The sequence below is a fragment of the Polyodon spathula genome, chromosome 3, assembly GCF_017654505.1.
Source record: "Polyodon spathula isolate WHYD16114869_AA chromosome 3, ASM1765450v1, whole genome shotgun sequence".
Lineage (NCBI taxonomy): Eukaryota > Metazoa > Chordata > Actinopteri > Acipenseriformes > Polyodontidae > Polyodon > Polyodon spathula.
Window position 1 is genome coordinate 27,150,999 of NC_054536.1, and position 24,193 is coordinate 27,175,191.

The 24,193-nt window shown below is 37.0% G+C and overlaps 1 protein-coding gene across 4 annotated transcripts; it reads left to right on the forward strand.

The window, feature by feature from the left end:
- The first annotated feature begins 165 nt into the window (after window positions 1-165).
- On the forward strand, window positions 166-22,407 carry LOC121312928 (cytosolic 5'-nucleotidase 3-like). Of its 4 annotated transcripts, XM_041244856.1 has the most exons (11): window positions 13,538-13,619; window positions 14,403-14,500; window positions 14,904-14,989; window positions 17,248-17,346; window positions 18,316-18,385; window positions 19,009-19,055; window positions 19,596-19,681; window positions 19,939-20,028; window positions 20,708-20,870; window positions 21,363-21,563; window positions 22,100-22,407. In XM_041244856.1, the coding sequence occupies exons 2-11, from the start codon at window positions 14,410-14,412 to the stop codon at window positions 22,199-22,201; spliced, it is 1,035 nt and encodes a 344-aa protein (XP_041100790.1). In that variant the 5' UTR covers window positions 13,538-13,619; window positions 14,403-14,409; the 3' UTR covers window positions 22,202-22,407. The 4 variants fall into 4 exon arrangements, with proteins under 4 accessions (XP_041100791.1, XP_041100790.1, XP_041100793.1 ...); XM_041244857.1 differs by lacking the exons at window positions 13,538-13,619; window positions 14,403-14,500; window positions 14,904-14,989 and adding an exon at window positions 166-404; XM_041244859.1 differs by lacking the exons at window positions 14,403-14,500; window positions 14,904-14,989 and having other exon boundaries at window positions 13,600-13,619.
- The last annotated feature ends 1,786 nt before the right edge of the window (window positions 22,408-24,193 follow it).

Here is a 24,193-nt window from a genome sequence, read left to right on the forward strand (position 1 = left end):
TATGCACACTCAAAAATCTAAATAATGTATATTAGAACAATTAAATTCGTTTTTTTTTGTTTTGTTTTCGCCTTGATTCATTATTACAGTAAATGCACTTTTTTTTTTTTTTATTTTGTCTACCAACTGGAATGGTAGAGTCCACAGAAGCTGTGTGGACGGCTCGTGGGGGAAGGAAGGCAGGCATCTCATCTCATCCCTTCCCTTCCCTTCCCTTGCTGATAGAAGCTGGTGTAGCATTGAACACAGACTGAACAGAAGGCGGCATGGAGAAGACAGCGGTAGTAAAAGTGGGGGCAGTGGCAAGTGCCAGTGTATGTGCCCTCTTTGGTGGCCTGGTTTTAGCCCAGTACATTTTCACAAAGAAGAAGAAAGCGGGCCGGAAAACCAAGATCATTGAAATGGTGAGTTGTGTTCTCTGCAGTGTCCTTTTCTGTATATTGTATGATACAATTGTTGGCCACCCCTCAATAGTATCGTGTTTTAAATCCAGCCTCACAAGCCAAAATATTGCATATGCAGTGCATTATGTGTTGACAGAGAGGGGTAGGTGGAGTGTTTTGTATAAAAACGCGATCTAGTTGCACAAAATAAAGTAGTTTTTCTCATTTAAAAAATGGTTGGGCATCACAGGGTTAAAACTGTTTGAATAATCCTCGCGTGTGTAACTGTTTAGTACGCTAAGGGTTAATTACAGTATAATGTTTGCCTGTGTGTAAAGTTAGCAATGACATTGGAGGTCACCCTGGTCCAAGATTGTCCTAATGCTGTGTTAGCAAACATGTATCTTTAATTGAATGAATGTAGGTGATTGTCTTTGTCTGGAAATTGAAGACCGTGCGTGTGCGTGTGTATCATGACAGGGTTGAATACGTTGTTATGGGCCAGTAGTACTTTTCATATCAGGAACAACCTTCCATTAACCCACACTGTAAGTTACCCACAACAAAATTCCGGGAAATACATAAAGAATGTAGTTTATGGTCTCCTTTTCATTTTCTGGCTTTCATAATGTATACCATAAATTCGTTGAAGATAATGCTAGGTGGTGAGCCTTCACAAATATAATCCAATTTGTCCAGCTGTAGAATATTGAGCAAAGAACTAAGCCATGTCAGAAGTAGAGGTTTGCAGCTGAATGAAAGCTTTGTTCTTCAAATTGATTCTGAACAACAGAATGTATTGTAAGGTACTGTAACTTTGCTGTGTTAACACTGCATTTGATTGATAAAGTGAGTGGTTGAACTTTGACTTAAAATTTAAGGCAGTAGTCATTTGTTAGGTTTCTGCATCAGTTTCCGTACAGCATACATTTTACTCTAGTCATTACAGTCAAGTGCACCAATTTCTGGGGAGGTGTTTCATCCATTTGTAGTTGATGATAGTTAAAGCACATTATTGAAGTAAGTGGTGCCTCAGTGTTTGTCATCTGCAAGAATGTGTCTGCAGCTTGCAAAAAAAAAGCAATTTTCTGATGAGTTTTAACCTAATTGTTCTCCATGAGGGTGCTGTCCTAGACAACATAACATTGATATGATGCGTTTCATTTTAAGGCTTGTTTTAAATGTATTCCACTGGAACACACTTAATTAGGTAACGTAACCAATTTGGGAGCAGTAAGACAAACACTGTTGGTATTTTTTCCTGTACAAAGCAATCGTTTGGCATTATTATATTTGTAATCTGAATGGCTAATGAATATGGTGAGGTGGTTTTTTTTTAGATAATGATAGCAAAAGTTACTTGTTATACAATACCAAGGACATGCAGTTTCAGTGTTTTTTAATTGAATTTGGAAACAACGTGTAGTTCAAAAACAGATGATTTCTGATGCGGTAATATATGTTGACAAGAGGTTAAAGGAGTGATAACCAAGAATTCATTACCTTATTACATTAGGAATAATGTGCCTGGTTCTCTTTGTTTGCTGAAGATATATTTGTTTTTTTGCTTTGTTTAACTGGGGATATGCAGATGTTTTACTAAAAGAACCTTTCGCCTATAGATCCTATTCTCCTATGCCTCACATCCATGGTTCCAGCCTTCCTGCCATTATTCACCCGAGACTCAGGAAGTCAGACAGTATCACGGTGTTCCAGAAAGAAGCACTTTAGTGTTACTAAAGCTACACCATTTTTCTTAAAAAAAAACAAAAAAATAAAACAATTACAAAGCAACAACAATCAAAATACAAAAAGGTCTTTGGCACAATGAAAAGGGTATCAGTGACACTTAAGGTTCTTGCCAGTTTTACAATTTTGCCATTAGGTGGCACTATTTAACATGTTATAATCCCAGTCAAAGAAACCACATGAACAATTGTCTTGCAAGATAGTATTGTGGAAATCCCTTTCAAATGAAAGTGAAATTACTATTTACTATTTAGTCATGTATTTTATTATTATTATTATTATTATTATTATTATTATTATTATTATTATTATTATTTATTTATTTATTTATTTTTATTTTGTTTGTATTAGCAGTGTCGAACTTGACTATACCGTGAAGCACTCAGTCCTAACAGGTCACAATATCAATTATTTCGGAATAAAAGCAAGAAAACATGGCCAAACAGACAGGTTTTCTGCAAATGGCAGACAGCCAGTTAGAAAAAAACTGCCAAGATATCAATATTAGTGGAGCAACAGAACTTGGAAAACATACAGAATTACTGTCTTAATGACGTTATATATATAATATTATATCTATATATATATTTCTATATAAGTATTATATTTATCTATACTATAAATATTTTTAAATTTTAATCCACTAAGGGAGGAGGTGATTACCTCCTATTAATGTCATCTGGAGCTCTTGAAAGTTTTGTTTTTAACTTTTACAAGAATAAGTAATTGGAAAACCTCTCTATGGCCAAACCGACTCTGTGTACTAGCCACATTTAAAATTTTCGCTTAGCGATCTTAGAGTATGTAATACATGCAACTCTGTACAACAAGGGCTAACATGTCTGGGACAACAGGATTTGTGTGTCCGGAAAGTTTTGTTGCGTTATTACTTTGACCTCGTCGGACAAGTATTTTTTTTTATTAATTAATTTATTTTTCCTATGTTCGTTCTGTTGCTTGAAAGACACTCCGGTTATATTTTTAGAGAGCCACGCAATGTTTCTGAAAATTCTGAACTACACTGCCTGACACAAACATTGTAAGAAGTGTTTACGTACCACCCCTATCACTTCTTATTAGATAGCTGTGGGAAGAGCTGATCTTTTATTGGTTACAAAAACGTTCAGAAATGGCTGCCAAGAGAGCCTCTGGCATGGCACAGACTAATCTTTTAAATTTAAGGTATTATTTACGTTTTTTGTAAATTAGCAAATAAGCGATGCTGCTTTCTTAAAGCATGGACCTGACATTTAAATTCAGATATCTAGTAAAGTTACAACAAAAAAAACTCCATAGTCGCTGAGGTATTAGAAAAAATTGCGCTGTGTACTGTAATTTATAAAAAATAAATAAATGTTTATTGTTTAGAACAATTCAAGACAAACTTTCCATGGGAAAACATTTAACGGTTATAATTATATATATATATATATAGATTTAATTTATACTTTGTTTGTTACTAGATTTGAAACAGAAGCTATATTAATTATTTATTGGACATGCACAGTCCATCGATTGTGAACGATTGTGAAACTATTGAAAACATGAAGATTGTCATATGTGTTTATAATGATAGAAATGAAGTGCTTATATATGATATTATGTATAATAATTTATTATTTTAAAATAAGAGACTGTAAATCTCATGGCAATGTGTGTGTGTGTGTGTGTGTGTGTGTGTGTGTGTGTGTATTAATTCATTCACCAATGTATTTTCAGTGAGAGTAGTACAGAGAAAGAATGGGTCCTCTAAATAAAAAGCCATCAGGGTATGAAACCAGGATCACCCTGCTGCAGTAGTGTTCCAGTTAGTCAACATGGGACTAGATGTTAGATGAACAGGTGTAAAATGTTGTACAATGTTTAGAAAAACTAAGTATATAATAGAAATAAATAAAATAAAAACATATTTTGTGTTTGCAGAATTTGATGGAGCCTGCTGTAAATATTGTATGCATTTTAGTAGAAAAACAGTACAAAATGCACTTAAAAAGCAGAGATCAAGAAAAAAACCAGAATTCCACAAATCACCAGTAATAGTTGGCAATAATTTTGTATCTGTGATGCAACAAGGAGGCTGTGTGGTCCGGTGGTTAAAGCAAATGGCTTGTAACCAGGCAGCTCCAGGTTCAGATCCCGGCTCGCTCACTGTGCAACCTTGAGCACATCACTTAACCTCCTTGTGCTCTGTCTTTCGGGTGAGACATTGTAAGTGACTCTGCAGCTGATGCATAGTTCACACACTCAAGTCTCTGTAAGTCACCTTGGATAAAGTTTGCTAAATAAACTAAAACACCTGTACATTAGGAACTGGAGACAGCGTGGGGGGAAAAAAGGACAAGTAGATTTTTCTAGTATTTTGTCCCTTGGACAAGAAGTTTTTTTTCAAAAATTGCCCACCCCTGCAACATAACTACATACCAAACACAAGCAACATTTATTATAATATGGTATTTTACTACCATGCTAAAATAGGGTAGCTGAAATGGAGTTTGTTATTCTTGTCTATGCAGGGTTGTGGAAACTACTGAACCATTTGAACTCTTTAAACCCAGTCACCCTGATCAGGAGAAGCAAATGTGTTTTGCCCCATCAGCTCCCCAAGTGGTGAGCAGTGAGTGTTTACATATATTTAAAGAGAATGCAGATCTGGGATGCATGCAAAGTGACTTTTGGCTGCAAAACACCCATATTGCTGCCAAAAACCTGTTTAGCTGGCGTAAAGTAGGATTTTAGCAGTCATTAAAAATGAAGCCTATGTAAAGAATGGTTTTCACCTGGCATTCTGCACCTGCTATCAAATTAGCACTTTGCCATCATTAATCCATTTAAATTATATTGAAATGTATTCAAATGAAGAAAAGAGGGCGGGATCCTGGGCAGGGATTTGGAATACTAAGCAGGCGCAAACATTATAATAAGATGTAAGGATTTAGTCTTGCACTTAGGGAGTTGCTGACCCTCCAAAAACTTTACACCTCCTCTTACAAGGAGCAAACCATTGTAGAAGTGAGTAATTAAGGGGCTGATGTAAGGATAGGCACAGTGCAAACAACTGTGGCTGCAAAATCCAAATTGCCTAGCGGACAGGCAATTATTTATGTAAGCTTAAGAAAAAAATGCAAATAACTCAACACTCACAAATAATGCGCCGCAATCATGATAATGAGGGTTGTAATGAGCACCACCTGTGCATCGGGCTGTTTAGCGGCCACACTTACATCCCAGAGGTGAGGTGAGTTAGGATTACAGAGAGCAGTAGGCGCTATGTGAGATTTGTGGTGCATGACTATCAAACCAAACAAAAAAATATGTCAAAGGGAGGACAGCAAAATGCTCTTGGCACACAGAAAAGTTTTCTGAGGAGCTGAGAGTCCTTACGGCTGAGGTCACTCAGCATGAAATTGAGTTATTTGGAAAAGCCTCAGCCAACATCAGTTGTACTACCAAAGAGGCCATATGGTCCTCTGTAGTGGAGAAAGGCAGTGCTGTCAGTGTTACCAGGAGGACAGTCAACCAGGTGATGAAAAGGCGGCAGGACCTGCGGCGTTGAACAAAATCAAAACTCATAATGCAGCACAGGCATGCAGCAGGAACAGGAGGCGGGCCGCCAGCCACATCACAGCTGACACCGCTGCAGAAGCAAGCGGAGAGGACAATCCATTCCAAACAAAGTCTTCTCCAAAGGTTTTTTCTGCTTGTCCTCAACAAGAGCCAAGCATCGGCACCTGAGGAAGTGTATCGTAGCAGCCATCCTGAGGCCAATGACAGGTCTCTGAAGTTGTGTGGTTTTAGACAGGTCTTAATTGCTCTCTCTTACAATGGTTTGCATCTTGTCAGAGGAGGTGCAAAGTTTTCAGAGGGTCAGCAATTGCCCAAGTGCAAGGCAAAATCCTTATATCTCATAATGATTGTGCCTGCTTAGTATCCAGATCCCTCCCATTTCCATGCTGTTTTCTTCATTTGAATACATTTCAAAATAATTAAAATGAATTAATGATGTCAAAGGGCTAATTTGATAGTGGGTGCAGGAGGGAAAAAAGTTTTTAAAATGCACCAAAATATTTAAAATTGTTTTTGTAAGACAAAATAAAAAACTGAATCATTTGAAATAATTTGTACTACAACATGATAATGCATTATTTAATATATGTTTTTAGCGATGGACTTGCCAAAAATGTAATTTTCACATTGTCTCTAATTATCACATAACAGGACACGATTTTCTATGTTAGGGGATAGTGGCTATGGCCTCAGTAAAATCTCATACAGCGCCTATTGCTCTCTGTACTTCTAACTCACTTCACCTCTGGGCTGCAAGTGCGGCCGCTATCGCAACAGTCATTATTTGTGCGTGTTGAGTAATTTACATTGCTTACTTACATAGGCCACAGTGCAAATAATTGCCTTGCCACTATGCAATTAGAACTTTGCAGGTTCAGTTGTTTGCACTGCTCTTATCCTCACATCAGCCCCCTGATGTATTAGTTTACCCAGATCAGTGGCACGCACTTGTGGCTCTTTAAATATTTTCCAGTCCAGGGATCCGTCTCACAAAGGACATAGAGGTTGGCGCTGCGTGCATTTCATAAAGCACTTTGCAAGTGCCATCACTTACGCTCACTCTTGCGATCTGCAATGAGTGGAATCACTAACTCGGTACTCCATTTTAAGGCACAGTGACCGATTATGTAAATACTCAATGGCAGGGTTGCAAAGGAAAGCAATTCTTGAAACAAATCCATTCTATTTGGCAAGTTTTCTGGAAGTTATAGTGACAAAGAAAAAAAAAGTTGCAGATGATCACTGATGCAGTAAACACTGTTGAGAAGGAGCAAAGAACAGCAGCCGAAATAAGAAAGAAATTGATAGATCTAGCGAACAGAATTAAAAGAAAGAAAAAGGGAGATGAAAATGCTTTAAAGTTGATTGAGGAAAACCAAAATATCTCACTGTCAACAAAAGATTTTGAGCTGTGAAAAGTGGCAAGCTGTACATTGGTGTTCTATACATACATAGGAAAAGCCCTTCAAAGAAGTGTACTTTTCTTTCTACACAACTGAAAATTTTGGACGAAAGGTATTTAGCCAGCTAAGCACACTCGCTACTTTGACAGTCTTCAGGGAGCATGCCTGATAATCAAGCTGCGTTTAGCCTCATTAATTAAATTTGTGGGGCAGGTAATAACATGGAGGTGGTTGCTGCAACAAAGCTTTGTATTGCTGTTGTGAACTGTAGCTGAGACGAATTGAGGAAAGTGCTTTTTGTTTCTGTGATTTGGAGATGTGGCTGGTTTCTTTTAGATTTTATCTAGTCGAAGGATGCGCTTGTCACTATTCTTGTCACTTGAGCTTGGACCATTTTATTTATTTGTGTCATGATTGTGTTATTTCACTTATTTATTGTACACATTTAATTGTGTTTGGGTAACACCCCTGATAGCTGATATTAAATGGGGGGGGGTAGCCGTGTACACCACTGTAATTTATAATGAGGTTGGAGAACTCAAATTGGCTAAATACCCATGGTTCTTTGGAAATCCCAGACAGTAGTGATATATTGTACACACAGGACAGACAACACAGGGTTACCAGACAATTATCTTTATTTTTCACAAAAGTTAGTCATCTAAGATAAAATACTAAGGACTCTCGGTGTGAAAAGAGCAGTTGAAGGCAAGTTAACTAAAATGTTTACAAAAAGGTCCTACAGGGGAGCACTAATATCACAATTAAGTAGTGTGCAAAAAAAAGGCTAAAGAAGAATGGGGGGGGGGGGGGGGGGGTTACAAGTAGCGTGCAGTAATAATAATTAACCAAAAAAATAGTATTTAAGAAAAAAAATCCAAAATAAAGTGCAAAAAAATATATGTCTAATCAAAAAGAACTTGAAAATTTTAGATTGTGCAAAATTAATAAAAAAAAAAAAAAAAAAATTAGTTAAAATCCACAACAAATGTTGCTGTTGCTTCACTTTCTGCTGTTGCTATCACTTGAATGGCTCCCTACTCGCATGTGCTTTTACTTCAGTATATATAGTTCAGAATCCTTTTATCTGAAGGTAAGGGAGTGTCCTGATAAGCAACACCTGATTAACAAAGACAGCAGGTGAGTTTAATAAGGGGGGAGTAAACACACGCTAATTGACAAGAAAAAAATTTAAAAATCAAGGGAGTTACATCTTGTAGCAGGGGGAGATCTGTGCTGACTCTGCTGGCGTGTTCACAGGACTGCAGGAAGAGGGCGGCAGTCGTCCAACAACCACCCGTGAGTCATGGCAGTGACACAGGGAGGTGGGAAAGTGGGTGTGTGGACTTTCCCCCTCTCTGAATGGCTGAGAGGAGAGTCTTGGGAGATTGTTAGCCCTATAAAATAATGCTCTGCTGTTTCCTCAGGTCTGCCCTTTAAACGCGCCGAGAGTGCGGAAGCGCTGGTCGAGGACCGAGAACCAGTCGGGATAAACCAAAACTAAGTGTGTCAAAGTGAGACAGTGAAAGCGGGGAACCCTTGGGCAGACCCCGGCGTATTGTAACGGAGCAGGCTAGTTAGCCGGCAGTGTAGGATGGTGATCCGGGTCGCACGGGTAGCGGCGACTGGGATATAGCTGTCAAGTGCAGCACCTTTTCTTTGTAGTTGTTGGAAAACATGGATTTAGAATTGATTAGCAGTTTGCTATGCATGTGGACTGGCAGAGCTATACTGGTGTTCTTTTCTGAAAAGAGACTAATATTGCAGATAGCAGACTGTTTGGTTCAAATTGCATGTACTGCTTGCAATTGATAGAGACCTTGTGCCTACAAGTTTCTTGCCCAGCATTGACTGCAAGCTAAAAAGATAACAATGCTGTGGACCAGAAGGGGCCAGGCTGTAAGACTTTGGAATGCAAAGCATAAAGGGGCTAAAAGGCTCCCAGGGACTGGGAGCCGGACCCAGAGGTTCTAACAGAGATCGAAAGAGATAATGCCACTAGGATCAAAGGGGCAGATTTATGGACCTTTTTTCTCCAGGAGTGTGAAGAATGTACTGAGTTCAGAGGTTGTCACACTAGACCACACACAGACACTAAATTAACAGAATAATGTGTTGTACCTTGACCATTGGTTAAGTGTCAGAGAAAGGGGAGGTGGACCATCTATACAGAAGGGTATTTAATGTCATGCAAACATTGTAATTTTGAGTATTCTGTTTGTCCTGTACCTGGGACCAGACTCCCTGCATATTTCAATAAACCTGGCAACTGATTGAAGAAAAGGACTCTGTGCATTTTCTTGAATCTACTTAATCACCATCATTTTTTGCAAGTTACTTCAGTAGTTTTGTTACTGTTTTATTTTCCCTGTTTCTTTGTGCCTTCTGTTTTTAATTATTGTTTTGACGCACCTGCAAGGGCGCCGGTATTGTGTACCATCGCTTGGTATGTCCGTGGTTCTGTTTACCATCGTTGGTAAATCAGACCACGGAACCACAGCGCCATCTGCGGGCTAAAAGAAAAATAGCACCCCAAAATAAAACTGGGCACCTGTGCGGTGTTGCCAAATCCACCTGTCTGTCTCCTGTGTCAGTGAATTACCCACCACTCTTTCACACATGTATTAATTTATTTTTTATTATTTTTTATTATTATTATTATTGTTGTTGTTGGCATTAATGTAATAGTTACTACACAGCATTGCCACAAGTGTAAAGCAATGCAATCTTCCCAATAATGCTATTATCATACTGAATAAATGAGGACTTTTGGTATATGATTGTATTTAATAAATAAACCATGTTTCTTTGTACAACTTGAACTCACCTCAGTTACTGTTATTTTTCACCCACATAACTTTGGATCACACTTCATTTTGTTTTGTAATTATTTAAACCTTTTGTATATATCAAAAAAATGGATACTGTGTGTGTGGTGGGGGTGGGGGGGAGTTATAAAATACAAAGACAAGTTCATATTGTCATCAGAATATTTTACCTGAGAAATCCGTTCAATAAAGCATACAGTTCCACAGCGAGCTAGTAGTATGAGCGTCATGGTATGTCCTAAAACAGGATCTGCGATGAAAATTGCTACTTGCGACTGCTATTTGGCAGTCACAGATTTCTGGTGAAAATCTGCAATGTCACAGCCCTGTGAAAGTTTTATGAAACACAAATTGCAACCTGCGAGCGGTCTGCTACAGCGATTCCACACAAATCGCTTTTATGAAATGGGCCCCAGAACTTTACTCCAGCCAGTTCCTAAATTTGATAAATCAGCAAAGCAAACTAATTGTGAACTGCAGTAGGCTGTATGCTTGAAAAGCAAACTAACTGTGAATTGCAATAGACTGTAGGTTTGAAAAGCAAACTAATTGTGAACTGCAGTAGGCTGTAGGTTTGAAAAGCAAACTTCTACGAACAAAACTTCAATTTTTAAAGAGTCACCAGTTACGTTTTGTATTTTCACCCATCCCCAATTTGACTGTGCCCAACCTTTGCGTTTTACCGAACTGTAGAATCTCAGAGCAGATCATACCAATTGTAATATTATATTATGGTTTATTGCCAAGTCTGCGGTTGCTTTGAGCCGAATACCCTGGAAATGCTGTATCAATTCGAACTTAACACTGACATGGTCAATTTGCAGAGGAATAAAAAGACACACGATGCCTGACCTTGACATTTTAGGTCCCGATGTCCTGCAAAAAAATAATCAGAGAACCTCTGATAAAATTCTAAGATAAAAATAACTGGACAGTCCGCACCTGTTTATGTGGTGATAGTCCTGTGCGAATCAGGCTTTAGTGTATGTTGGCTTTATAGATAATGAATTCAAAGCTAAAAATTCAGTATGTAATCAATTCCCCCAAGTTTCTTATGTGCCCTATGTAAGCAAACTCCAGTAATTTCAGACTGTTTAAAAGGTCCCTCTTTGTCAGTACAGTATGTTTATTTGTAGTTTTAGCTTTTTGCCTATCATATTAGTACTGTTTTGTTTACAGTGTGAAGCCGTTTCTCAAAAACTCCACCCCATCCAAAAATGCATTTATCACCAAACTCCTGGCATCTATACTGTACTGTACAGTAACTGGACAGAATATTAATAGTAGAAGTAATGTTCGAGCGATAACAAAACCAAAATGTTGACATCTGGTAGAAGAGATAAATAAAAACACTGCTGTAACATTACATAAGCACAGTCATTTATCACAGAACACCATGTGCTGCCACCTAAGAGCTGAGGGCCTCAGGTCTTGTCCACTGGTCACAGGTACAGTTGCATAGCAACCAGTGGAAATAAGCTGTGGATGAAGTGTTTTGCTAGTGAAATAAGTACAGTACAGATCATACATAAGCCGTTCAATATTGGGACAATTTTATCTCAATACCGTATATCAAATACAACACTTTAATTCGGCTTTACGTTTATAGGGTTCAGACTTAAATAATTATTCTGTCATAAACATAAAAACACAGACTTCCAGACCAGGATAAATTCCACAATACACTAGTATTCAACCATTTACAGGCACTTTGTACAGGTTGTTCTGAGGTAAAGGCTAAGCTAATATGGGAAATACGACCTATAAACCAAAAGTCATTCAAATGTTTGTTAAATCAATGAGAAGTAAAAAAAAAATCTGGACATTAGTTTACAATTCATTGAAATAATTTTCATCATACTAGATGAAGTTCAACTGACACACATTGCTTTCTAGAAATGTTTGTACAGTGTGTATGCATGTTTTATTTATTTAGTGCGGATCCAAGTTTAGAGTTCTGAACAGAACTCTGTTTTGTTAGTTACATGGCCATTGACCACAGTATATTGACTACCGCTGTTTGGCCAAATAAGGTTTACACAGCATGCTTGTCTTTCCTTTTCAATGTCTCTGCAGTGGCTTACATATACCTTCAGTGCTTGCTTTTGAACTTGCGTCAGACCTTCACATGCCACACTTTCAACATCATAAGGACATTTTTCTGTTTTCAAACTCACAGTAAAATGTGTTGTATTCTAACTACAACTAGGTAACGACAGTAGCTTGTGGTTCTGGTAAAGTTTGAGCAGAATAGTATTGTGATGGTTATTTTGTTTCAAATAATGAGGGGTCTTGTAGCCTCTGTACAACAAATGTAATGATGGGGTTAAAGATGGCAGTTTATCCATTCAGCCATTTTCTGAAGACATCGTCTATGTGAACATGATCGAGGTTTATTAACACCTTTTGAGGTATGGAGAAAATGTACAGGGGAATGTGTAGTAAAACTTTATCACAGTGAATTTGCTCTGCAATTTTGCAGTTTCCTCATGCATTTCCCATGACTGTGTTCTGCATTTACCGCAGTTTAATCTTCTTTACGACATCTTTCTACAATGCTTACTTATGCTTTACCATGCTTTCACTGTGCTTTGCTATGCATTTCCTATGGGAAACCTTTATAAGGGAATGGCAGGGATAACCTGTTATCTTGTAATTATGTTCTTAGAGATTGCATTCATTTGTCAAGAGCCTTTATAATCTACATGCTGTGTTTGCAATGAGAAACTGAACTCTCAGTTTTACATTAGACTAAGGACCCAGGTGATTAGAATTCCAGTTTCTGGACTATTTAAACTCCACTTCAACTTAGTATTTTTATGTTGTATATTGTAGAAAACCCTTGTTTTCACCAGCCATAGCAAAGTACAGCAGTGAGAACAGTAAAAAGATTCTTAATAAATATAATTAGGTAAGGGGAGGGGGGAAAACCTTAGTTTTCACACAGCCATAGCAAAGTTCCAGCAGTATAGATATATTTAGTAAAAAAAGATTCTTAATAAATATGTAAATATATATATATATATATATATATATATATATAATATATATTAATATAGATATATTAACAGTCTAACATCTCACCAGAAATTCAAGTATTTGGAAGCCATTTTGCAATTTTGAAGTATCTAGCCATTGTTTAATTAAAAAATATCTGAAAGTTACAGAATCTGCTGATCGATACTGTCATAGCCCCATAATATGGCTTAGTTCAAAACCTTTCTAAACAACGTTCAGTGTTGCACATTATCTAACTCACAGATTTATCTACTGCAATTGGCAGAATGCTTAAGAAAGATGTTTACAGCATGTCAAAGCTTACTTTTTAACTATATTTCATACACGTTGTAGTTGTAGCTTGTTCTATAAGCCTGTAAGCTGTTATTCTGTCTTTCTAAAGTAGTGCAGTGCTCGGCGTTCTGCTGAAGGTTTTTGTTGAGTACTGTATGATACCGTTTACTTCTCTTCAGGTGGACTCTCTCGCAGAGCTTTGAGTTTGCTTTTTATTTCTGTTTACACAAAGTGCCACTGAGTGCTTCAAATAGCTGTGCTTACATCACACTGATCTCAGCTTGCATAAGATTAGACTGGCTATTTTTGGCAACGCCCTCAAATCACCTTACACTATATAAGTACTTGTCTGCCAGATACAATTTCCTTCACTCCAGTTGTTCTTACCTACAGTACAGAGGGTAAGCCTGTGCAATGTTTGTGTGTGTGTCTGTTTGTGTGTGGAACCTGTCGCTGCTTTTGCATGTAGTCAGTTTTTCTTAGTGGTTAGAGCTGACATGTCATGTATTGAACTTGATAGAATGCTAATGATGTTTGCAGTATTTGCAAGTTTACTGTGAGATATTTTGTGCTATATTCTAATTCATTTTGAGTACATTCAGTGTTATATATTTGTACATGTGTACTTGGTTGACAACAATATGGTAAAACTCTAACTGCATTTTACATGTGATAAACACCAGACTTGAAGCTTAGACTGCTTAATTTTTGTATATAGTATACTGTCCTAAAGTCAACACATAATTTTGAGGGATGCATTTTATCTCCAAGGGTTAGGGTGTTTTTATGCAGTCCAGTAAAGAAAGAAAAGTTATACTTCTCAAAATACTGTACAGGTCCACTTTTGTAACGACAGCCAAAGTTACAGTGTAGCCAAACTGATTCTTGCACTCTTTAATTTTCACAAATACACAAAGCGCATTTTCACAGGTTTTATTAACATGAACAAATGGGCAATTTTTGTCTGTAAAAAAGCAATTCTGCAAGCTTTTCATTATGCTGTGCAAAGGTTTTGCAGATATCACTGTTTACTCAAGTTAACTCAAGCCAGCTCCTGACATCATGCAATGTAGGGCTCGCAAATTACATGAGGGTCATTTGCCTGATCCCTGTGGGGTTTAAAGTCCATGATGCACTTCTTGGTGGTTGTGTTGAGATCGAGGTCTTCTTGATTTTGTTGGCAGAGTGTCTATGAGAGTGTTGCTGTGGCCCTGGATGTTGCTCATCTCCTCAGCAGTCCACTTTTATTCAGAGTCAAGGACAGAAGAGTCAAGACACACAGGTACAGACCTAGCTGAACCTCAAGTCTGAGTGCTAGGGGTCCAGTGGTAGGCTTTCTGCTCAGTTCACTCCCTGTTCATGGGAACCGTTTGCTGTAATCCACTCTGTGGAATCCTCCTCTTTCTGCTTTAGGAATGCTCCCCCCAATACATTTGGTCCTTATGTAAAGGCATGGAGGTAAACAAAGTCTGAAGGCTAAAGGAGGATTGAATTGACACATACAAAATTTTAAATAGATAGATAATGTAGACAATGTCTAGCCACTGAGAGGCAGTTGCCTCAGGTGAACTAAAATGTTTCAGATGTTGTAGGGTTACAAATATGTTATAATGAAATACACTGACCTTCATTTTGTATATTTGTTCTTCCTATTGGTCTAACTCAGTGGCTCATTTGATTTTTAGCTGGCTTCCTGTTTTCCTGCTTCCATCCAAAACAGCTGACTTTTCGCTTTGCCATTCAGCTAAATTTACATTGCCAGATTGAAGAGGTATTACTTTACTATCTCATCCAAGCCACTCGGATTTAATGCATTGAGTTACACTGTCTTAAGCAAAGCAAATGTGTCGTGAACCGAAGCTGCCTAAAATAAAATCTTTGAAACACTAATGGGTTTGTTCTCTGAGCATAGTGCAATACCTGGAATGCTCTAGTACACTTTGTATTTCTACAGTATCTATTTTTAAATCTACAGTATTTTTTTCTTTTGTACTATTTTGAATGGTTCCAATAGAATACTTTTGTAGTGATTTAGTATGACAAAATGAAGTACTGTGGCAAAGTAGCTTACCGTGCGCAGGTCTAGTTGGTGCAGTGCTCAGGAATAACACACAAGACAGTGAAAGTTCAATAAAACAGCTCCTTTATTTGGTTGGGTTGCGTGTCAACAACACTTAAATAATAAGCACGGGCTCTACACAGACATGTGTATCGCTCTGTGCAAAACAAAAGTTTCAGTTCCAAAATAATACAACACTTTATAACAGCACCAAACACAGACACGGTCACTTCAAGACCCTGAGGGCTCGTATGCAGGTGGGGTGAAAGACAACATTTCATTAAACAGTGGTGCAGTGTAATCCAGGTTTTGATGCTGGCTAGTAGCGACAGCTCCCAGTTTGTGTTAGCCGTCTAACAGTGACAAAAGACAAACAGTTAGCACAATCAAACAAACAAAACACGAAACACTCAGGATAATTAATTACTTCCGTTTCCTAAACAGGTCCTTTCAGTAACCACAACGAAGGAACAGATAGCTCGGCCACTTCCCCTAAATACCGGTCACACCCTCTTTCGGTGGCGCGGCCAATTACGTATCCTCCAATCCATGACTGACACATCGCCTACCGCATTAAGGCGATGACTTTTGGTATTGTGGCTCCGCCCCCTACCTGGATGACCAGCTTCAGACTGACCCTGTAATGAACTGCCAAACCATCCAGTCCGGGGCAGACTGTTCCTGTTTCACCGCACCCTCACAGGTTGGGAGGGAGATTGTTGACTCGGATTCATTCGCTCTGTCACAAGTACCCATACATTTTTTTCTACAGCTTTTTAAGAAAATGACTTTATAAACCATTAAAAATATCTGCTTTATACAGCTCTGTTGTTATGTGGATGTATCATAAGTTTCATTAATGTACCAAAAAAAGCACCGCTTGGGAGGATAAAAAAGGTTAGCCACTTCTGTAATCTTTGTTTTACACCCTCCTGGTGCTGTAAGTAGTCTATTTGTCTATAAGAACAACAGAGTAGAGATACAGTAGGAAGCTTGTGTCCACTAAGCTAAAACTGAACAAGCAGTGGAAAGATAGCTATCTATATTCTGCCGATAACAAAAAAAAAAATGTAAGTGGGGGGTCACTGAACAGATGTCGAGGACACAACAAGAGATCTGTTTGATCATGTCTGATAAAACATGTCGGTAAATCTGGTAAATATTAACTCAATCAGTAAACAGGACAGTTTGCATTTGGTCTGAATCAAGGCACCATCATTATTGTTCCCTCCACTTATTACATACATTTCTGTTTTGCTCAAAATTGTTAAGTTGTATTACAATTTTTCCAAAGAATAGCCCCAGTGTACTCTAGCACCTATAATGAAAGGTCATGCTGCTAATAGAATTATACTATGCAGGGTAAGGATTATGACAAAACATTGCACACTCAGATTGGTGCAACATTGACACAGAAATAGGATTTACATTTAGTTAAGATATTGCGGCATTTTTCTGGAAAGAGTAAAACAACTTAAAAAAAAGGTCTCCTTACAGAGTTAATGTAAGTTTCTTGCTTATTATATAACAAATGTTTCTTGTGTGTTATATACATCCTTGCTATTGTTTTGTAAAGGCCCGACATCAAAAAATAAATAAGTATATAAAACCTAGGCTATTGTATTAAGAGAGAGTTAAAGAAACCGAACACCAGTAGCTTCATACAAATGCAGACAGTGGTGATTGTTGTGGCACAGGGAACTCATTTTTTAATGCAGTAGTTCGGTGGTTCGATAAATGTTACCAGTCCATATTAAACTCTGCTGGGTTAGGATTTGCAACAAACACAGCCATAGCAAACATCATTAAATGAGCATCTATCATCACTATCAGCGTTAATCACAATGTGTCATTTCCAACATTGTGGCAGTGTTTTTACTTTATTCCTACACTAATCCAGTTGCTTCAAAGCTGCATTATCTATTAATTTATAAATTTTTTTTTTTTTTTTTTTTTTTTTTTTTTTGTAGATGCCGGAGTTTCAGAAAAAAACGGTTCACATCAAGGACCCAGAGAGAGTGGAGGAGATTATCTGTGGCCTTATCAAAGGAGGAGCTGCCAAACTCCAGGTAGATAAAATTACACTGACTTCCCTTTGCCTCTTCAGTGTTAAACAAGAAGTTCATGATAAGTCTGCAGACAGCAGTGCAGTCTGTTCTAATACATGCAAGATAGTGAAGTCAGTCTTGCGCAGATTCAAAAAAAATATTAAAAAACAAGCAGTGTTGGCATTTAAACCCTTCTGTTCTTCTAGGTTGCAGTTTTTATCTCTTACATGTCACACACAATTTCCGACTCCATCACCAGTTTTCTGATACAAAGCCCTTCTCGTCAGCGTTACCATGTACTTGTTTATCCATCACAGCCCGCGTTTATTTATTTATTTTTGTTTGCATGCCAAATCAGTCTGTCTATTGTGCAGTTACTGTGATGTATTTTTTTTTTTTTTAATCTGTGATCTTTTGTTGCTTTTATGCATTTTTATTTGCAAGTGAACTGTAACATTAGGGCCTTATCGAGCACTATATTCTGCAATTGAGTACTGACTTTGGAGGCTGTTTTAATTCTGGAAACTGGTGTTTTAATCTTTTGCTAAACTGCATTGCCTTTTACGTTGTACGCAGTTCTGTGCTTGGGTAACATTTTGATTTAATTTTGTTAAATCATTACTGGGGAATTTTACATACTTCTACAATACGTACCAGATTTAAAAGTACATACTGTATTACGGTCCATGTGTCGTCTCTTTTGGCAAGTGATATTTTCAGAATCATATTCTGAATTAAAATACTGTTGAAAATATAGCACTGTACCAACAAAACCAACTACAGTACATCTAAATGGAAGCCTACTTATTTTAAAAAGTAATTTTCAGCTGTGTCATTTTGAGATTGTATCTTTTTTTGTGTTCCCTGAAAAAACAGACACGGGTTGGAACGGGACCAAAATGTCACTGAAGTCAAAATTTTATAGGGTTGGATTATATTTTAAATGACTTGTATAACCATCTTAATTTGTTATCTTTGATAATTTTGCAGATTATTACAGACTTTGATATGACGTTAAGTAAGTTCTCCAACAATGGTAAAAGGTACCCCACATGTCACAGTAAGTGTCTCTTACCTAAAGACTAACACGTTCAAATACTGGGTTTTATTGTTTTATAGCACTTTAAAAATGAGCTCTGAAATGTAGGAAGTATATTTATATAGAGAGAGTGCTGTCTGGAATCTTGTGGCACAAATGACAAGGAATGATCAAATAACCTTTTTAATTTGCATTTTACTAATTATTTTACTATTTATTTAATCTCAAAGCAGTTTCCTTTAAAATGAAACGTTATTTTGGACTTTATGTAAAATAGGCTGTATTTAAAACCAAATACAAGAGTACATTATGTCATACAGTTCTTTGCTAAAAAATAAATATTTTATTTTAAAGCGCACGCAAAAAATCTGAAGTCAAACAGTTCTTGAATAGTTTGTTCAACAGCACCTCCTGCTTAGTCTATTCCACCTGTTTAATGGTAAACTCAGCCAGACAGCTCACTCCGTGTTCACTGGTTTCTGTTGAATGGAAGTTCATTGATTCAGTAACTGTTACACCTGCAGTGTACAGTAAGTAAGACCATTGTTTATCCCAATACTGTAGATCAAATATGCAAAGTCCTAAAAGCATCAACAAGTAAACCAAAGTGTTTTTTTTTTTAAACAAAAACATTTTACCAACAGACGTTATTGACAACTGCAGAATGGTCACAGAAGAATGCCGAAAGAAGGTAAAAACAAGTCTGGTTCTATATTTTCATTCTAGCTGATATTGTTATTAAGGCACATAGAGTTAAAGATTAAAGGGCCTGTACAGTTATTGTTTTTTTCTTCACATATTTAATATGTTTATTAATATTTGAAAGCATCGGCTGTATAGTAATATTTGAAAATATCAGTTGTCAGTTGCCCACCACCAAAAAGTCATTTAATTGCCAAGATTGGGAAGAAATCCTAACGTTTCTGATTGTAAAACATGAAGACAATCCTTTTTTTTTTTTTTTTTTTTTTTTTTTTTTTTTCATTCTGATGTAGCAGAGCTTGAAGATGGCACTGATAACCTACTGTTGCCGGTACTTGGTGCTGTTTGGCTAACAAAGCACTTGTGTCTTGGCAGCTAAAGCTACTGGAATGTAAATAGTTAAACCACAGAGGAATATAAAATACACAGAATTGTAGTGTAGTGTAGTGTAAAATCAAACATGATTGCTGCCACAACGGGTTTACATATTGAAATGTATTGTATAATATTTTCTACTTGTTCCATGCAGCTGCTGCAACTTAAAAACACATACTATCCCATTGAAATCGACCCTAATCTCACTGTAGAGGAAAAGTTCCCTTTCATGGTGGAGTGGTAAGTTACAGAAGGAACATTTTGTAAACTGAAAGCCAAAAACTTAAAGATAAATAATAAGTTACTGTAATAATTATAGCATACATTTGATTTTAAATTCTGAACTCAGCTGTAAGTGTTAGATGTTGTTGTCCTGTCAGCAATTAAACATTATTAGGGGTTGTGCCATTTTAATGTCTGGATTTCTGCACACCATCGGTTTGGAAAACCTTTACGTTCTCATTCAGCCTTGCTCTGCTCTACTCATTCATTTGTAGGTATTTCAAATCCCACACTTTACTGATCGAACAAGGTCTACAGAAAGACAAGCTTCCACAAATTGTGAAGGAATCAGATGCCTGTCTAAGGTAGAAGGTTGTTTTTGTTTTTATCCGAATGTAAAGTATTCCACACTCCCATCACCTCTATACAGTGTGCACTGCCCAACGCCATGTGGCCTTTCTAGTTGTCCTCAGGGCAACAGACATGTTACCAGGTTATTAGACTGCCTCTTCATTCAAGTGTAGACAGGTTATTACTGTAGTAGGTGATCCATGTTTATGCTGTCGCAGGCAGGACTCCCTGTGAACAAGTTGTTGCATCGGAATAGCTTTTTAGCATGGGCTTAACAAACAAACTGGAACTGATTCTCACTGGAACTGTTTTCCCAAAGTTAATAATAATGTAACCCATTACAAAAACAAATAACCATGAATGATTTTATGTTGTGTGATCTACTTGTACTGTATGTTCAGTAATTTTCTGTAATAAGCATCCATGCAAATTTTGAACAAATTAAGGTGAACTGTTCCTAAGATACAGCATTCATAAAAGTAACATGTCATGCTATTCGGACATAGGTGAGCTAGATTCTGAAAACCTCAAGAATTTGTTTTAAAGACAGATGTCCTTTCTAAGTTTCATTTCAGTTGGCCAAACAATAATGTAAGTTCTGTTGTCAACACATGAGTTTTTCATAGTGCTGTTTGCTATCAATGTTCATTTAAAGTTTAACCCTAATCCTGTCACCCGTGCTTGTTCGTTCAGAGAGGGCTACGAGCTTTTCTTCGATAAGCTTCAGGAGCACAGTGTCCCCATGTTTATCTTCTCGGCCGGGCTGGGAGACGTCCTGGAGGAGATCATTCGGCAGGCTGGGGTCTACCACCCCAATGTCAAGGTGGTCTCCAACTTCATGGATTTTGACAAGCACGTAAGTGCGGAGAAAGAGAATCAGTTATATCGTACTCTAGTAACAAGGGCCATTTTCACACATGTGCTTATGAACTCCTAGGACATACCTCAAAATTCCTGAAATAATTTAGTGAAGTATGGAATCCAGAGTTCCATTATAAGACAGGCTTAATATTCTGCCTATTGAGTATTTAATTTAGAATCATCAGTACATAGGAATTGCTACATTGCTCCCACACCTGAAAAGTTACCTTTAACTGTCTATAGATTATTTTTTAAATTCATATCGATAGGTGTTGATGTGAATGGCATAATTAACCAAAATAAAGTACTGTAACTGACATGTTGGTAAATTTACGTGATCAGATTGTGTCAACGGAATTAAATAACATGCTGTGATCAACCATGGGAAGCAAGCAGATAATTATGTTATTAAAATAATACTGTCACATAAATAATGTGACGAAACTTAAATCCAACTTGACAGTAAAGGTTGTGCTTTGTTTTAAAGGGCGTGTTAAAAGGTTTCAAGGGAGAACTAATCCATGTGTATAACAAGCATGATGGAGCCCTGAAGAACACTGAATACTTCAAGCAGTTAAGGGACAACTGCAACATTATTCTCCTGGGAGATTCGCTTGGTGACCTGAACATGGCAGATGGAGTGCCGAATGTAGAAAACATTCTCAAGATTGGCTTTTTAAATGATAAGGTATGGGACATTTATTGTCTATAATACCAATATTAAAGTAAGATCAGGTTTTGTCAGGGGACAAATAAAGGGCTTGCCTCTTAGGATAATCAGTTCCTACTGATTCTCTTTCAGAGAATATAAACAGTCAAGCAGCTTAATTATTCCCAATTTTAAAACACTTCCGGTATATGACTTAATATAAATGAATGTCCCACAAAGAAATTCAGAATGCAGAATTCTCACAAAGGATAAGTGACAATTGTTGGCAGCAGCTTTAAAAGGACAAAGCCATTATGCCCCGCCTTCATTGTTAACCCTAAGTCAATAAATTGATGTATTCTTCTTTATAAATTAGTGTTTTCCAGCAAGCAGCATATATCACGGTTAAGGTTAGATATAAATTAGAACTCTGATTTATATACAGAAAGCTGGATATTTTATAGTACTAACTATTATTAGTTGTAATTGAAATTACTTATCAACTAAAAAATGGTTATCAATTAAAGGAAATAAAATGTGAATATATCATTGTCCTGTATCTTTTTCATGCCCAGGTGGAGGAACTCTTGGAAAAGTATTTGGACTCTTATGATATTGTTTTGGTGAAGGATGAAACTTTGGAGGTGCCCAATTCCATCCTTCAGAAGATTCTTTAACAATTGGCCTGGTCAGAAACACTGGACTAAGCAAAAGCTCCTCACTGCCTTAAAACCTTGGTGTATTTAGTGTTATCATAAAGCATGTGAAGATCTTTTACAGCAAATGTTTTATCTTTTTTTTTAATGGTGTTCAATTAATAAAGGAACATTACAAGACTGCCATGTTTTTTCATGTATAATGTATAACCCATTGATAACACTATGTAACACAATTTTTGTTCCTGGGTAGTAAGTGTTATTTCCTAATTGCTTATGCCTCAAAAGTATAGAAAATGGCTATTATTCCCCAAAAACTTTGCTTTTGTGACCAGGACAGTGATATTTCAAAATATCGCTATTTCCAATGGGAAAACGGGCAAATGTGTGTCTTTTCGTTCACATAAAGTCAGAAAAAAACAACATATAAATCCAAATTAACATGTATTTATACTAAAGTAATACAAAAATGACAACAAAGATTTAGAAGTGAGTAGTTTTTCGAGATTTACGATTATACTCTAATTTGGATTCATATGTTGTTTTTTTTCTGACTTTATGTGAACGAAAAGACACACACCTGCCTGTTTTCCCATTGGAAATAGCGATATTTTGAAATATCACTGTCCTGGTCACAAAAGCAAAGTTTTTGGGGAATAATAGCCATTTTCTATACTTTTGAGGCATAAGCAATTAGGAAATAACACTTACTACCCAGGAACAAAAAAAATAAAATTTGTTACACGGTGTAATACATGAATGAAATATATACAAATTATGAATTATTCCTCTCTGCTTACTGGGATTTTAGACTGTCAGTAAATATTGGTCGGCTAGGGTGTCCTCGGCTCTCCGCGCACCAGCGACCCCTGTAGTCTGGCCGGGTGCCTGAGGGCTTGCCTGTGTGCTGCCCTGAGCTGCGTTGTCTTCCGACGCAGTAGCTCTGAGGTGGCTGCATGGTGAGTCTGAAGTGTGAAAAGAGACAGTTGGCTGACGACACATGCTTCGGAGGGCAGTGTGTTAGTCTTCACTGCTCTCAAGTCAGTGCAGGGATGGTAGCGTTGAGCCGAGCTTAAGTAATAATTTGATATTCTAAAATTGGGAGAAAATAATAAAAAGTAATTGCCGACTACCAAGTTTAAAAAAAAAATAAAAATCTGCACACTATCTTGGCCAACGTAAAAAGCACTTGGCTTTTACTTTTCGCAGTGTGCAAAGTGTCCACGCCATATTAAATATATTATGAAGGCAATTTTACCACAGTGGAAAATCAGAACCCTTCTCTTATATTGTTCCTTTATTAAAAATAAATAAATAGGCAATATGTCTACTTTGTATCTGGGATTTATACTACCTCCAAAAATGTAAAGAAATTATTTTGGTTTGTACTATGATGATGTATTTAGTCATTTGCATGTTTGTTCCTTTTTGAACTTTTAAGTTGTATTGTGGAAAAAAAAATAGACTTTGATATAGCCGAGAATGATTTTACTTATTTATTGTTTTACTTGCATTTTATTTTCAATGCATATTCATGGCTGACAATTTGGAAAAATGGTATGTTTCCATTACTTTTACATAAATATTCACAACCTGTGCTTTTCTGATTCTAAATGAATCATTACTGTATTTAGAAAAAGCTTGACATCCATTTACCTTTATCAAAAGGCCAAGGATCCATGAAGGGAGTTTTGCCTGGAAGTGACAGCTAAATATCAAATATTTACTCGAAGTTATTTGAACTATTTTTCACATTCTTGTTTTTCTCATACGGGTGGTATCTTATGTGTATCCATTTGTATAATTTTTCAAATGTTAAGGTAATTGTTCTACTTTGCATCCACAACTTCAGTATGTTGTTTAGCACTGAAAGATGCCATTGTTCACACACATTACAAAATAATGTAGTGGCTGGTTAAGATATAACAAAGGCTGTTTCCTTGGGATTGTTTGCCAGAATGTGATCAAACTTCACATGGGTTACAATAATGTAATGTACATACTATCCGTGTA